The sequence below is a fragment of the Apus apus genome, chromosome 4, assembly GCF_020740795.1.
Source record: "Apus apus isolate bApuApu2 chromosome 4, bApuApu2.pri.cur, whole genome shotgun sequence".
Lineage (NCBI taxonomy): Eukaryota > Metazoa > Chordata > Aves > Apodiformes > Apodidae > Apus > Apus apus.
In genome coordinates, this window is record NC_067285.1 from 102818528 (window position 1) to 102836461 (window position 17934).

A 17934-nucleotide genomic window follows, 5' to 3' on the forward strand; every position below is an offset into this window, starting at 1 on the left:
CAGTGAAGAGGAGAGGGAGGAGGTGCTCCAGGCATCAGCACAGAAATTCCCTTGCAACCCATAGAGAACACCATGGTGATGCAGGTTGTCCTCTTGCAGCCCATAGATGATCCCACATAAAAGCAGGTGGAAATGCCCCAGAGGAAGCTGCAGCCCACGGAGAGCCCACACTGGAGTAGGCTCCTGTCCTGGCAGGAGCTACAGCCCATGGAGAGGAGCCTACAAAGAAGCAGGTTTTCTTGCAAGAACTGTGGCTTGTGGGGGACCCATGCTGGACCAACATGCCCCTGATGGAGTGACTGAAACCCTCATTCCCACTGCCTGTGCTGCTCAGGGGTGGCAGGAGGTATCAGAAAAGTCAGGAAGAAAGGAATGAAGCTGAGGAAGAAAGTGGGTGAGGTTTTGGGTTTTGCAGTTTTCTGTGACTAACCTACCATATTTTTAATCAGCAATAAAGTACTCTTTCTGAAGTTGAGTCTGTTTTGCCTGTGTCAGTAATCGATGAGTGATGTCCCTCTCTTTATCCTTTTATCTTATTTCCTTCCCCTGTCCTGCTGAGAAGGGTGAGTGAAAAAGCAGCTTGCTGGGCTACTGGGAGCCAGCTAAGGTCACTCCACCACCACATTCCTTTGTTTGAAGAATGCAGAAACTTCTCCTAGGCAACTGCACCTATGAAATCTTTGCTGTGAAGTAGATGTGCCCATCTGTTCTAGGTCAGTTTAACAGCTTTCAGTGCATTGCACAGTGCAGAATTACAGTCCCGTCTTTTCTTCACCATGTTCTCTCCTTGTGCTCTGGAGACTCTAGTCAAATGCATAATGACCTTCACTGAGTTTGGCTTTACAGGCCAGGAGAAAAATCAGTTCCATTATTCTTCCTGCATCATTTAAGAGGCAATGAAAACCTGCTATGAAGTAACATCAAGTCAAGAGGACCAAGTACAATGTCTGCAGTACATCCAACTAAGTTGATTTTTATATTAGAGCTAATTTTTAAAACAAATAAGTCTGAGGTAAGTACATAACTACACAATATCAAACGAATTTACTTAATCTCTCTAAGCAGCATTCCTGAGCTTTTACTACCATTAATAAGTGCTATAAGCCACCTACACCTATGAAAATCCAAACACTTTTTTGAATTTAAAATGAGGGGAAGAGTTTTACTTTGGGTTCCTGAATCTGAAAAGAGTGGCTTGATTTTTTTATTAAGGGAATAATTAAATATCAGGTAAAAATTTTGTTGTTTTTTTTTTGTATCTGACAAAAAATGGCCACAATATTCTTAAGGTTTTCTGACCCTCAAACTCATGCAGTCTCACAGGGAGTTTATGGTACCAGGAAAGTCTTCCATCAGAGACCACAGACCTCAAATTAATAACATATACTTAGTTTTTGGAAGTGACTTCATTGCACTGGTAAATTGCTTGACGTATTCTTCTCATGTTGCTGAAAATGGGCACATTTCTGCTTTGCCTCCGGTCTCTGATACACTACAATTCAGACAGGTTTGATGGGGCTCTGAGCAATTAGCATGAGATATCCCTGCTTACTGTAGGGGGATTGGACTACATGACCTTTAGAGGTCCCTTCCAACCCAAGACATGCTATGATTCCATGATTCTAACTGTAACCACACATTGGTGCTCAATATGTACATATCTCAAATTATGTCTATTTGAAATACATAGGTTGTATACAGACTTTATTATACACCTCTGAGAACTATGTACCCATCTCAGAAAGCATGCATGTCCTCTATCTTCCAGAAGATATTTCCTATATTTTGAAGACATTTTTATGTAAGTGACACTCCACAAAACTGTGCAAAATTCCCTAGTTTGGCTCCACAAACAGCATACACTTGACATTTTAGTATCTCAGGTAGAAGCAGGAAAAGCCAAACAAAGCCTATTAAAGAAACTTGGGAAAGATACATTCAAAGTTTTAGTCACCCTTCACTTTAAATCACAGGAGTTTCCATCACTTCCCTTACTCATCAGATAGAAATGCTTGACAGGCTGATTATAACAGAGAGCTAGTTCTTGCCCATTCCTCATGCTTTCAGAACGGGAATTTTTGTTGAGTTTGTTTTTATATACCTTGGTTTTGTTTATAAGAGATGAAACAACAAATTTTCTTGTAATTGAGATGCTATACAGCAATTCACACAGTGAGAACATCAGCTGCTTTCCAAAAAATGTGCACTGCTACTCTGTGGTTAGTATTACTCATGCAAGCACACCTGGTCCAAAAAAGTGCCATACATATATATATATATATATATATACATTGGAGATGTATATATATTCATGCTGTTGTAAACATGGCCCTATCACATACAAGATCAGATTTTATTCTCATACCAGTAATCCCCAATGACATTTCCCCAAAACAGTAAATTTGATTTGAAGATTTTACAATATTAATTCAGAATCCAAAAAGAAAGAGAGCAGGACAAGCCAGAAATACAGTTACCCATTTTGCATACTTAAACACATACAGTCACTCCTGCATTAGAGACGTACATTAGAAAATACATTATATATTAGATAAGTACAGATCAAGGACAGTAACTCATTATAGCAACAAAGGTCAGACTTAATGAAGGTTGGGATACAAAACTGTCTTTGACCTCAGCCCTGAAAGAATTTTTCCCTGCTTAAAGTGGCATGAAAAAATGACAAAGATGCAGTATTGCAGCCGAGACTGAGTGACCGAAGGACACAACAGCAAAGCCAGAAAACTAATGCTTGAAACAGGACATCAAATGAAAAAGTAACCTAATCAGTTACAGTCAGAACGATGGCTCCAGGTGTTCCAAAAACTCTGAGAGAGCAAAACAAATGTGCAGAAAGTTGAAGAGAATGCTCTCTATTATCCTTCATTCACTTATCAGAAAAGCATTATTGAAGCATAAATAATTATACTGCTCTTGTCACAAAATTTTTAGGACAAAGTAAGTAATTCACAGACAGTATTATCAAGAATTTTAAATATAACTTGAACTACCAATTTTTTTCCCTCTATTAAAAAAACCCAAACTGTTTAAGGATATAGGTCTGCATGTTAGTCCAACTGATGAGTGTCTAGAAGCAACTCATTCATGAGAAAGAAATTCAGTGGTAAGACAGTAGAAACTGTTCCTCCTAGTACATGGTACTAGACACATGATACAGATAGGGCCGAGGAAAAGTATTACAACAAGTATTAAACTCAAAAGTGGGCATCTTAGTACAAGTACAGTATACTTGGACAAAAACAATCTGCCTGTTTACTACTCAGTCACAGGAAAACACCTAAAACAACAAATAGATGAGCAGCCCACAAAGTCTTTGTTATTAAAACATTCTAATGTAGAACCTTGTTCTTTCCTGTAATACTTGACTTCTGAATTCAAAAGTGAGTTGACTTAACCAGTTCAAGGTGTTCTGCAAGGTAGATAGAGATGTTTAATTAATCTCAGAAGAGATTGTTAAACCACAAATTTAAAACAGACAGATCTACCTGAAAATTTTCTATGCAAAGAACAGCAACGCTGTAGATGTACATAATATTATCTTATCTGAGAAGCTGTTTGCACTGATATGAAGATAATGAACCACAGCAATGAACTTAGCTAATTTGCCCAAGGACACCTGTAGAATTAGTAACTAAGTAAAACAAGAACACTTTATTTTAGGTCAACAAAAAGCTTCCATCTACACATGGGTCACTAGTATGGAAGACAGAATCAGTATCATTTCATGTCATTTTCTGTAGTCCAGTTAAATACAAAAACCCCAATGTGTGCAATACAATTATTCAGCAGGTGAGAGACAGAAAAAGGCAAAACAAAGGAGAGAAAAGGTTACATGCCTTTATTTTATTGTAAACATTTAGAGTTTGCATTATCTTTGGGACATCTCAGATTCTAAATAACAATATTTAAAATATGCAGTGTCTAGGTGTGTCACTTCCTCTGGGACACAGTTGTTTTCAAAAAAATTTATTCATTGCTTGTAAAATGACATAATACAATCAATGACATCTTTATCACATCTGCTATTGTGGCTTCTGATGTCCATTGTTGTAAGGGCATTCTGTAACCAGCCATCTGGGATCAAAGCAAAAATAAGGTTTATGCATCCTTACCTCCAAATCCATCTCCAGAATCAACCTCATAGATGCTCTCCCCTTCCATGTTGTCTTTAGGTTGCAGCAGAAGGCAAGATCTTCCTCAAGCGATTTGCTCAGGTACCAGAAGGAAGGTGAGTCCACCCACTCTGCAGCCAGCAGGTGATACCTTGCAAAGAAAAACATAAAAACAAAGCCATTGGTCCACTTCTGCTATACAACAGAGGTCATTTAATTTCTCCCTTAAGCCCCCAACTTTTCAAAACTGCGTCAGTTAGTTGCGCATCCAGTACCTCACCTCCTTATATCAACATACTCTTTTCAGAGCTCCTTCTTACTTGTCAACTCAATTGCCATTCACAGTACAAACCCTCCACCCCATATAAAGAAGTAGCATCAGCCCAAATTCCACAACTGTACTAAGGGGGGAAGACTCAACATAGAGCCATGCTTATCCATATGGCCTTAGAGGACTAGGAACAGGCAATATGGAGCAATACACTACACATCTACAGGAGTAGCTCTTTTCTGGCAGACCATGGGTACTGTGAAATCAATTTACACTCAGGTTGCAAACAGCAACAGACTGCAAGCACACAGATCATACAGCTTTGCTTTCTTAAGACTACTTTTAGGGTCACTTTAAATTTAAGTAGAGAGAGCACCTCAGTATAGCAACGGATTTAATTTGCAGATGGATGTAAAGTGTGAAGATGGGTGTGGACAACAGAACAAACCCACCTCTTGGTGTATTTAAGAGAAAGACAATAAGGGAGCAAAATCTCTTTTTCTAAACTGAGCCTGAAGATCTAGCTGTTTTCCTATTACTATGCCCCAGCACAGCTAGCTTTTACTAACTCCTTCTCTTTTTAAAGACAAGAGAAATAATTATCAATGAATTGAAAAAGTACTAACGAGTCAGGAAACATCCCCGCATCAGTGCCTCTGAGAGGCCAAAAAAAGGACAATAAGTAATCAGAACAGCATGGAGTGACTAGAGCAGTTTCACAGCAAGCGGATAACTGTCATGTATTGGATACTGATGATCCAGACAGCAAAGCAAGGACAAGCTCCACCACTCATCCACCAGTGCAAGATATGAAATCTGATTATTTTTAAAACAAAGGAAAACAGAAAACAAAAGCTGTCCAAAAGAGCACTGTGGCTTCTCTCTACCACAGATGAACTTGGACAAGCCAAGAACATAAAACATGATGAGCAAATGATGATCAAGTACATGAATTATGTGATGTATAAAACATAGTTCAGGTAAAATTAGTAACTTCAAGCTAGTCATGGAGCAATGTATTGGCTGTTTCCTTGCCAGTTTCAAATGAACAAATCACTGTTAAGCTTTATTTTCAAGTCTGTGTCCTTCTCTTTTGCTTTCCCACGTCATCAGGATTGCATTCAAAATGTCCCATGCCAGTGCATTTTACTGAGAGGGAGGAAAAGGGAAAAAAACCCTGTATTAACACGAACTGCCCTGTGTGTTTGGTTTGACTCCCTTCTCTAACTTTCTATAACAAGAAAGCAATAAATACTACAAACAGATTTGTATTCAGACATCAAGTAAAAGAAAATCAACAGTTCAAGTACTATGTCATTTTGTTGATAAAAAGAAGGGCATACCTAGAAGCTTCACACCAGATGACCTCTACTTCTTCAACTTCTTCAAGCATCTCTCTCAGCATCTGCATGTTTTTTGTCGATTTTCCTCTGGTTGAGCCAGTGTAGGTGTATGCCATGTTACAGAGCATGCATGGCACTGCAAAACACTGAGCAGACTTTCCATGGAGTGAAAACTGTAGTATAGCCATCTTACACTGCTGATGCCTCTTAAATTCACATCAGTGATTCAAGGTGTTCTTCTAAATCAGCATTTATGTTTATCAGAAGCAATGCTACTGCAGTCCGCAAAAGACCAAAGACTGAGGAAGGATCCATGGAAATGATGATTTTTAGTGATGAGGTATCCATTGCAAAGACTTTTGTTTTGTTAAAAAAAAAAAAAAAAAATCCATTTTCTTTTAGAAATATGAAAATACTTACCAAATATATAACTAGAATACAGCAGTTACAGTATTAAGCTCTGCTTGCATATTCACACCTGAAATATGTATGTTTTAAATGCTGATTTAGGATACACACAAGAACATTAACAATCATAGTTCTTGTTTGTAGAAGCAAATGCCATCAAGCAATGAATATTGGATTCACATTGATCAAAATATGGTCAAAAATGCTCTACCTGTAGATGTCACAGTACTTTGTACTATTTTTACTGGACAAATGGGTGAGATGAGCAAACAACAATAATTGGAGAAAGTCAACCCCAACCTTTCAAATGAAAAAACTTTTCTGGCAAGTTTCCTTTTGGAAAATCTTTTTACTCTTCAGATATTCTGATTGCCAACCCTGGGTTTTACTATAATTACTTCAGTCCTTCTGCATGGTAGTACAGAAACTTTGTATGTTTGTATGAAGAAACTGGTAATCAAAGAACATTGTTCAATGTCTAAAACCTAAACATTTTTATCTAGCCTTTATGCCTACATAACTGGAAAAAAATCCATTCAAGAATCTCATTTTGCCTTATAGGAATGAATTAAATTAAGTCTGCATGCCTTTATAAAAAAACTATAAATGTAGAAAGTAGTAAACTTCAACACATTCAATGCATAAGTTGGTTACTAAAATAGGTATCAGTATTGTGAAATTCCAGCATTTCAGTGCAAAGCTACTGAGACCTTCAGTGGAAACAAAATCTTTGTTGCCTAGTTATAAAATTACTATTATTCTTCTTCTGAAAAACTGAGATTAAAATAAGAGAAACAGAAGAAAACCTGATTTTAAAGCATTTATTATTTTACATATATTCCTTCTGAAACAAATTCATTGTTCTTTATTACATGCTTGCTGTCTCTTCCCAGTTGGCAGCTGTACAAATGTTGCTTTTTAATAGCATTTCACTCCCCATTGAACCTTTTTTTTTTTTTTTTTTGCAGGGCAAGTTGGGGCAGGCGAGATGGTGGATACAAAATCCCCTGTTCTGTTCCTTGGCTATGAAAACTTTTTATTAAAAATTGAAAACAAAGTGATGCAGCAGTACTGAAATCTAGAGCTGATCAAATGTAACCAGAAATGGGGAAACGACAGAAGTGGAAAGCTTAGTGCAGAACTGCTTCATGTTTGGCTATGAGTTTACCCCTTCTCCTAGGGAAAGAAAAATCTGAAAGTCTAAAGTTAGCCTTACCACAAAGGAAAAACTCCACAGCAGAGAAGCAGTGAAGAGTGAGGTGTAATGAAAGCTGTTTTAAAACAGATACGATGCATTAACAAGTTTGATACTTTTTAAACTATTGAGCCTTCAAAACCTACAGTAAAATGACGCCTTTGGTCACATAGTTTCATTTTTTGGCAGCCTTTGGTTCCTGGTCATCTAAATTCTTTCCCTTGATAAACAAGAGAGTAGGTGTCATCTTCCACTATTGCACCAGAGAGTAAAGCCACCTGGGACTGAACCATCATTTGCTGCTGGCATCTGGTCCTTGATGAAAATGCTATCAGGAGAGGGGGGAAAAAAAGCAATGAACACGTTTAAGTTTTGTAATCTGAAGTCTTAGTCATTAATTGGAGAAGTTTTTTCTGGTGTTGAGGGAAGAGCGCACAAAAGGAGGCTTGGGAAGAGTCTCAGCAACACCCGTTCACAACTTCTGCCTGAGTGTTGTTCACAGAACCATCCATGTCAGACGACAGCAGCAGCTGGCAGGAAGATGAAGTCAAGAATTACAACTAGATGCTGCTTGCATGATTTTTTTTTTCCCCTCAGAGTGGTTAAAGAAGCCTCACTGCTGTTTTAACACATGCCAAAGAGTTGTATTCCCAAGGAGATGTGCAGACAGGAGAGCAATAGATTAATTTCTGTTATTAGTTGCCTTCTTCAGACCAGTGCCTGACCCTAAGCCCTGTACAGTGAGATGCTCAGAAGCTGCATATGCTATCCCTGTACTTGCCGTGCAATCCCACAAACTGGAATAATCACCAGCCACTGATAGTCTCTTTTACTTGCCTGAGTTTGAGAAAGCCCAATTAAATGTAAATGACTGTGAGCCCTTGATCTTTCTGAAATGATCTGGTTAGCCCTCTGGCAGCAGATATTGAATTTTTGGGGAATTAATCCCCACTAACAGAATCCTACCACTGGATCATATGTGCATTATGTTAATACTTGAAAAAGCACAAATTGTGTAATGCAAACCAAACTATGATAAAAATATTTATATTTACACTATTTCAACCTTCAGGGAACTTTAGAAGTTTAATTATCCAATTGAAGTCAGAAAGTGTTTGTTAAGATTTTGCATCAAGTATTTGGATAACAAACATGCCAGAATTAAAATTCAAAGGGAAGACTGATGTTACCACAGTAGCAAACTTCTCTGCTAACTCTAAGATCCCTGCAGTCCCAAATACATGTTGTGGCACACTTTTTCAAACAGCATTTTTCACACCGGATTCCTACGTAAGGCCAAACTTCTAGGCTGCACTTAGACCTTTCCCAGACGTACTCTGACGACTCCTATCCATAAATCTCAGAGGGTCTTTTCAGGTAGTTTACACAAGTGATGTGTCATCTCTCTTCACCTGTCTCCATTCTTTTCTCTCTTTTGAGCAGATTACAGAGCGCACAAACGGTGAGAGTGCTTCGCTCTCCTAGCTCACCAGCCTTTTTTGTTCTCGTTGTTGGAAACAGTGTATTTAAATGTTTTGCGCTGGGTGTCACTCGAGAAAGGTTCCATGTGGAGAACACACTGGGCATGAGAATTAGGTGACTGCAGAGACTGAGTATGCAGCTTTTAGGAAAACATCTACTGTCAAGGAGGAACTAGAGGTAGAATACCAGATTTCCACCACTACTATGCTCTTATACCAACCTCCTCACAGGAGCAGTCTAAAACTGATAGGTAATTCTCCCATGTAGTTTCTGTCTTGGGGTAAGGGTGGAGAGAAAAGAAAAATACTGAAAATCTGTACTACTACATTGATACAGAGCAGGCCAATGCCAGATCTTCTTCTGAAAAGGGACTGCTCCTCCAAGTTGACCATCAGGTGGATCTACAAGGAATCACCAGCAATACAGTGTACTAGCCCTGTGCTTCTGCAGGCAGCCAACCATACACAGGGAGTCCTGCTCAACTAGTTATTTTTGCTTTCTTTCATTTCCCCCATTTGCCATAGGAATTCATTCAAAATTAATGAATCATTCCAAGATTCTTCATACATATTTAAAGGCTTTTCAAAAAAAGAAACCTACATTTTGGAAATGGGTGGACATCTTGCATTCAGTCAGGCATAGCCATGCTTGAGTTAGTCCTGCAGTAATATGCTAACAAGAAGTCCTGACTACCAGACTTGATAATCATAATTCCTTCCTAAAAAGGCTTTCAGTGAGACTGTTCTATTATTCAGAGAAAGTCTGAGTCAAATAGATTCACCTCATTTTACCACAAAGCCACATTTTTTGGACATATCTCCATACAGAAATCTCAAGGAAGTAAAGTTTGTAACGGATGTGTGCAGTTTAAACAGAAAACAAAATCCTCAGTTTTCAATACCTCAAAGTTCCAATTCAAGATTTCGTAAAGTAAGTTGAAGTGCTAATAAAATGGTTTGCTGGGAACAGCCATGAAAGGAGATCCATGTATTCTAACCCTGCAAAATACAGTTCACAAAGAGGATAAGAATCAGTACCAAGAGATGAACTCTACAACTTTATTCCTGTAAAACATTCATCTAACTTGGAAACAGGAGTGATTTCTATGTGTGAGTGACCTTATTTCTACACTTTTTTATTTACGAAGTTAATCTTTTCAAATAACTTCATATCTGTTTTACCTGCCAAACTTGATCACTCACATGACACCCAGCACTTTGCTCTCAATTTGTTTTTATTTACATACATATTGTGACTACTGTGATGAAAGCTACCTCAAGCACTCGTGTGCAACAAGATTGGCAATTCAGCCTCTACTTTAGTGTAATAAACTACCACAAAACATGTGACACACTAGTCTTATCCTTTTAGGCCAGTATGAACTGTACACTGCAAATCAAGAATTTCCATCAAACAAACACTATGTGAAAACACCTTCTGTTCTCTTAGAAAAATAATATTGCAATTTGGTTCCTCTGCTAATGGCAGAAACAGTAACTCTGACATATTCAGGAACAGTACAGGCCAAGCTAATATTTGCAAAGCCACTTGATTATTTTGATTATGATCTGAAAACACACACTACGTATTACAGTTTCTGTTCTAGGTGTACTAATTAAACAATGGAGGGCAGAGTATTATATCAGAAATATTTTCTTTAAAGATGTGTCTAAGAAGTCAATTTCCCTAACTTAAAATTTATTGTATACTTACTAGGAATCCATGTAATGCAGCAAAGATTCACCAGTTAAACAGCATTGACATTTACACAAATTGATTGCTGTGCACAGTGTACTTCTACTTTCATTACCAACAAAAAGCACACCTTAAAAGTAAAAAAATCTAAAACCCACAACTCACAAAGAACATGTTTAAAAACACCCCAAAAACATACATCCTTGATTTAAATGAAATTTCAGTTCACAGCTTAAATATTCCTTCTGTTTAACAGAACATTGTCTTTCACATTAGAGACAATAATAACAAAATGGCAGATTTTTCTATTTCTAGTAGGGCAGTCTGTTTCCAAAGGAGAGAAATCAGATTCCATTTTGAAACCCACATTCTTATTGTAATTAGCAATGACTCTACGAGCACATTGCAACATCAAGGAACTAATCAAAATATTGATCAAAACATGATTTGCCAAAAACTGTACAGAAAATCTGATTAAAAATGAGGTTCACAAAGTAATAACAAAAAAGAACAAGGGAAATATAAAAAGCCATCAGTAATAGCATGGTTTTACTCAGAAGCTTGCAGTATAAAAACAATTTGCTTTCCTTAGGTTTTAGCTGAAGGCCTAAATTAAGCATGCAATACATACTTAGAGTATTTTCTCATTGGCTTTAATGATAATTTTCAAGACAATGTAGAAAAGCTGAATTTATGCCCAGTTGTAGTTTTTATAACCAACCAAGAGAAATTTAGTTTGTATGCTAGAGCAACTGTGGAAATCAATTCTTAATCTATGACCTTGCTTACTGCAGCTTGAAGCCTTGCAATAAATAAATGCCTTGAGCCACAAATAAGAAACATTTGGTGAATCAAAGAGACAAATAACACAAATCTATATGGGTGTATACAGCATTAGAAAGGTCATATAAAATACAACATTGGCTCTTTTCTGCTCTAATATAACAATGTTTCAAAGGCGGGACACAATAATTGGCTATATTAACACCCAGGTGGTGAACAGTCACAAGTACCTATTTTCTTTTCAAACAGCAATGTTCATCCTTTTAGAGGACTTATTGTAGCCTGCCTGGTTTTTTTACTATGAACAATGCTACAATGTTTAGATATACAGAATCTCCAAAAAATATCTATTTTCTTTGTTCTAGCATATGCAAAGTTTTTCTGTGATGCACATTGAAGCTTCCTTGTGAAATTGCTCAGTATTGCAACAATAACAGGAAAAATATGACGAAGTTCCTGTGTTAACCTGCACTTAGTCACAGCCACCCGTTTTTTTCCAAGCTGAATCTCTCAAATTCTCATCCTGTATGTTATTACTTATTTCTCACAAGAGTATAAGCTAAAAGAAAAAAGCAACTATAGTAACATTTCATTATTAACATCTCACAATTCACAGAACATGTCTGTAAACAAACATGCACCTCTTTAAAAACACATCTTCCGTTCTTTATGCATTCAATTGACTGCTGATTTTAAAATCGAGTGGTACCAACCAGCACTACTTCAGCTGATTGCCCTCTCTTAATTGTCTCCTTTCTGTTACACTGGAATTCAAGTGTGACTATGACACTCCTTTCTAGATTAGCATGGCATTATTAGCTTGCACAGCTGGTGACAAGAACTCATGGCATGGTTTCCCTTATTTTCACACTAAATAAAGGATGTGATCTAATATGAAACGAAAGAATTTGGAGTCATAATTACCCTTGACTTAGGGTTTTATATAGAAACCAAATCAGAAAAATACTTTCCTTAAAAATAATGAAAGTTTTAGTCAAAGTAAGTCAGTAGGTCTTTTCTAATGTTTTATTTTCCCAAGATCCCAGAATATTTTGTGATCGGTTCTCAATCAGTGAGAGAGTTTTTTGCATTAATACAAACAGAAAAGATCATGAACCAAACTGAAATGCCCTTTTTCAGTTTTTAATAAATATCACAGCTGCAACACCCAAAGGAACATTATTTGCACTGTTGTGGATTTCAGGCATTAACATCAGGTGCCAACACTCCTGGACAGTATGGAGAAAGACACTATACCTCCTGGTATGGGACAGAACTTGGAACAATTATCAGAATACCTGACCAAGCAGTAAGTCTCCTGGCTAAATGTGGGTACACAATTTGAAAAGACAACATACACTTCTCTTAGTGTAACATCAACTCCTTGTTTTTTACATTAGGTCATGCTTTTCACTGAAAGGACAATGATCAGAAGAGCAGCTTAATCCATTTTTGTTTTCTTTGCAGTGTCTGCAGTCACTGCAAACCAGACACTGAAAGACGAGAGAAACATTTTGGGTTTACAGTCTGTGGAACCGAGGAAAGTATGGCAGAACAGCGAGGCTGAAGGAGCCAGTTACAGGACATAATCCTTCTCATCTATTTTCAACCGCCTTTAACTTCTTCCTTACTGGAAGCCATTAAGTAAGTAATAAGCCATTCATTTTGGAACCAGAATTGTATTCTCATTTAGGGGAGAAAGATTAATTAGCAAGCACCCAGTTTGAGACAGCAGTACTGATAAAACTAAAAATACCATCAGAGGAAAAGCTGGACTTACACTGAAATCTCTCGGCTCATCCCTACTTAGTTCTCATGTCCAAAAGACAACTCAGGAAACTACTGAATTTCTGAAGGGAAGCACTGCCTTTTGTCCTCAATAAATGGATTTATTCCAGACTAAGGGGGACTTTTGTGGAAATTATGCCAAGTTGTTAGTGGCCAGAATCGACATCTGAAAACAGAGGAGGAACTGGATGCACACAATGTTTTCATACTGAAAAATAAGCTGTGCTTGAGCCTAACCCAGAATACACTAACCTCAATAAGAGCTAAAGCACAGCAGGAAGAAGTCCAATTTCACATATGCTTTTCCATAGCTCAGGAGCAGGAATTTTAGCTTGGTGATGACCTGTGTGTTATGCCTAGCCGCAGAGAACTTGAATTGCAAAATGCATATAGCTCCACCTATGTCCTATCAGGCATTTTAAATTACTTTTCTTGTTACAGTCTTAAAGGTAGCCTGTTCTAATTTGGTGTACGAATTTGGGTTAGAGGAAACTACTTCCCCACCAACAAAACAAAAAACCGACATTACAATGTGCAGCTTATTATAAACAATGACCCTTACAAAACAATTTAAGATTCAGTATTTGTGAAACAAAGTAGCATACTAACTGATGGCTTTGTATCAGCATAAATGACTAATTACTTTAACCAGAAAGCTCAACAGATAAAGAGCTTGATTTATTATAAATATAGGGGCTTGCTCTCTTATAAAAATTACTTGCTCTGCAGTTCAGGACACACTGATTTATGGTACTACTTTTAATTTTCTTATTTTTTATTTTAACATTTAATAACAGGTGAAAAATGAATTTAAAGTAAACCAAAGCAAGACATGTTCCTGACATAACTGTATTCGATTCCACAGTAATATTTATACACTATTTATAACCTAATATTTCACTGATAAATAAGATAAGAAACAATTTTGAAAAACATGCAAAGAGTAAATATTAATTTGGACAAGATTACAGAGGAAGTGAAAATTCTTGCCTTTCTCATACATGACTGTTCATTATTTAGTGATACCTGACATCTCTTGCTGAGACCAGTTAAACACAATTCACATCCTGTTTAGCTACAAATTACTGAGAGAATCATAATAAAAATCTCTGAACACAGATTATGAATAAATTACGGCATAGGATCCCATCAGAGCGAGAGAGACTGAATCTGCCTGGAGTCTGGTAGTGGGCAAGCATCTTTGCAGCAATGCCACTTTGGAAAGCACTTTGCTCTCTCCTGACACCCACACCACCACTCCTCTACCTCACCTAAGAGATGATTATGGAGAGATAGATAACTTAAGGCATGTCAGGACCCCATGACAAGGCTTATAGATTTACTGCACTATATTCAAACTACCCAATACAGTTGCAAATGTTTACAGTACATACCTTTTGAAATGAACACAAAAAACCTCCATGGTTAATCTACTTATACTAGAATTAAATTACTTAGGACTCTCTCATCCACTCCACCTCATCTAAGAAGATGACTGCCATGAATTATTCCCTCTTTCTGCACATCTATGTTGCCGATTTTTGTGGAACCCTCAGGCACATTTCTATATATTTTGCTGCACGGGTGAAGGAAGAACTAGCATGTCAGAGATCAGAAGGAACATTTTTCAAAGCTCACAGGTGACCAGTAAAGTTCCCTAACTTAGATAAGTTTTCAGGGTAACTGCTGGAGCCCCAGAGTGTCCAAGGAAACCGTCACACAACTGCATCAGTGTGAGTACAATTGCTCAGTCAGTTATTATAGTGATAGTTTTTATTTTTTAATCAGTATGTGCAGAAAACAGTTAAGGGCAACATAAGAATCCTTGCAAAGTGAAGGATCCACTTGCCTGAGCTAAAACTGCATTTCTCAGGGCACAGCAATAAATCCATGATCATCAAATAAAGACACTTGGCAGCCAGGTTTATATTACAGCTGCTTCTTGCAATGTCCAGCACAGTCACCATGACTTCATGTTGCCCCTGTTTTATTATATTCTTACATTGTCTCTTGTCTCATACTTTTAACACTTAACATTACTCTGGGCAGAAACCACCTCCTTCTTGTGTGTTTACAGAACCAGCTGTGCCTAATGACTCTTAGTGTATAAATAACAGGAAAGATATAAATCTGATCATGATTTATGGCAGAGAGTTGAGCAACATACTCAATTAAATCCCTGCATTATCAAAGTCAATGGAAATCTTAAATCTTGAGGCTAGGTTTTTTCCTATTGCATCATCACGGTTGGTATCTTCTTGGTACAATTATTCTCTCATATAAAAAAGTGGGTTTTTTAGTCACCTATTAGTTCTGAAACCTTGCAGTTATTACCACAACCACATAAAATGGGAGTTAAGAGTAATATTTTCACTGGCACTTCTGTCAAATAATCTCTCTCTCTCAAGCATTTCTTTAAAGCCCAATAGCACACAAATAAAGTCCCAGAACTCAAGATTACTGCCATTTGGAAGGTATCCATCAAAAGATTACTAAAAGACATCTGCTTTGGTCCATGAGGGGCACACACGGGACTGATCTCTGCTATATTCTGTAACCACTCACTGACTACCAGATACCAAACCCCACTTCTGCATAGCTGCAGAAAAGCAGAAGGTTACTATAGCAATTAGAAAAGAGATCCGAATATATGGGATGTCTACTGATATAACACAGGCTTCTAAGACATTTAATCAGACTCAGATAGCTCAGATTCAGATAGCTCAGATAGCTGTCTGATAGCCTCTGAGAAATTTTGACAGATCTTCAAAAGCCTCTGAAATCCAATGTCATGCTACCACTCAGGGATGTCTGAACCTGCATACATAATTTTTAAGGACTGCCGATTACAATTGTTTATTTTCTTTGGTGGATATCTAACTCACATGACTGGTTTCATACTTTAATCCCTTGCAAATAAAAGTGAGCCATCTGGAGTTCTGCTTTTTCTTTTTAACCCACAATATTAAAGGTCAGGCAGAAGCAAGTGTCCAGGGCAGGATTTGGAACAAACTAAAAGAGAATGAGGAATATAAATTCAAACAGAATCTGACATAAAAAGATGAATCATCATCCACAAAATGAAATTCCATTCTTTTACACAAAAATAAACCATTAATTATTAAATAAATATTTGTCCGTTACATCTGAATAAATACAGAACTATTATGGTAATGAAAGTAGTGATACAAAACAGCGTTTACTGGCATACTGAAAATTATTCCAACCTGCAAAACTCTTTTAACTGAGTTTATGTTTCAGGAGGAATATTTGTTTCCAGCAGGAATTTTATGTTAAAGGTTACATTTTAAAAGGTACCTACATTGTTTCAGAGAAGCTTTAAGACTGGAAGGTCAGTCTTTATTTTGTAACAATTATTTAATTTCATATTTTGTTATGTTTGACAACTCTCATGGGAAGTTAAACGCTGTCCTCTGCACCTTCTGTGACTACTGAAAAATATGAAATAAATTTGAAAATGACAGATCAGGTTCAATGGCAGTCTGGTTCTGCCGAGCTCAGCAAGGAGGGAAGGCTGCCCAGTATCTTTATGGGGCAGTCACTCCTAGAGGCTATTTCTGACTTACATTTGCTGGCTAAAGTCCCTAAAGGACCATCTGCCAGCAAGAACAGTGGGGGGAAAAAAAAAAATCTTTCATGGGCACACTCAGGTACTGTCAAGTCCTTCCCAGTTCTCAAAACTTCAAATAGTAAAAGGTACGACAAGCAAGATTTAAGATGCTAGTATGCCAACTTTACCTGCTAAGCTCATATATTCAAAAGGACTACTTAGAGGTCTATTTATTTTGCTTATTACTATAGAAAACCATAACAATTCCAAAAGTTAAAAATAGGAGACACATGGCGGAGCAGCCTATGTTTCAATAACAGAACATGCTGTTTCCCTCGATCAAATCTGAAAGAGGCAGATCAAAGAGAAAACATTTAAAATCAAATGCAAAAGCTTATCGTAATTTGAGGAAAGGAAAAAATACATATATTGCAAACATAAATGTGTTATTTTTATATACACACACATACATTGCAAAGTTAGAGCTTCATTATCTTAGCCTGTCCTGCTATATGTACTCATTCCCACCCTCATAATTTTATTTTTCTGTAAAATATACCCCTGAAGGCATCGGTTTGTATAGAAGGGCAACAGCTGTTCTGTTCTGGGTCACAGCAGATGCAGTACATGCTGCCAGAGTTGTCTGTAATATGATGCTTTCTCAAGAATACTCATAAAGGTTTGCTTGTTTTTCATTTTTCCTTCACTATTTCTAATGAAAGCATGGCTGGGCATGCTCATTGTATGATTAGAATTTGCTGCCTCTGTGGTACTGGCCATGGAGTAAGGTGATCCTAGATAAGCACACCCTAAAGTCTTCCTATTATTCTCCTCTTCCTTCCCCTTCCCACTATTAATCTGTCTCCATCCCACTATTCATCATCTAACATCTAACATGACATCTAACATTTAGATTAAACTCAGATTTCTACACAGACCATGGAAATCTTCACTTAGCTGAAATTAGTAACAGTGACTTAAGTGAAATGTTTGACTTCATACCACAGCGCTCTATGCCTTCCAGCACAGCACTGCATCCCATAAAAAAAAGTGAGCAACAATGTGTTTTTTTCCCTATCACCAAATGTTCTGTTTAGATTTTAGGTTTATTTGGCTCATGGAAATAAACAAAAAGACATACTTTGCTGTTCAGATAGAATCATAGAATCATTAAAGATCATCAAGTTCCAAGCCCCCTGCCATGAGTAGGGAACCCTACCACTAGATCAGGCTGCACAAAACCTCGTCCAGCCTGGCCTTAACAA

The 17934-nt window shown here is 37.3% G+C and overlaps 1 protein-coding gene across 4 annotated transcripts in view; it reads right to left on the reverse strand.

Annotated features, from left to right (window-relative positions):
- PPP2R2C (protein phosphatase 2 regulatory subunit Bgamma) overlaps positions 1 to 17934 on the reverse strand; it is a 136106-nt gene that overhangs the window by 92029 nt on the left and 26143 nt on the right. Inside the window, exon 2 of one of the 4 annotated variants that reach the window (XM_051618607.1) lies at positions 4134 to 4284. The exons of the other annotated variants lie outside the window; for them this stretch is intronic. Within the exon in view, the coding sequence (XP_051474567.1) occupies positions 4134 to 4182 (49 nt within the window). The 5' untranslated portion in view covers positions 4183 to 4284. The remainder of the gene's footprint in view (positions 1 to 4133; positions 4285 to 17934) is intronic. 4 annotated transcript variants of the gene reach the window in all.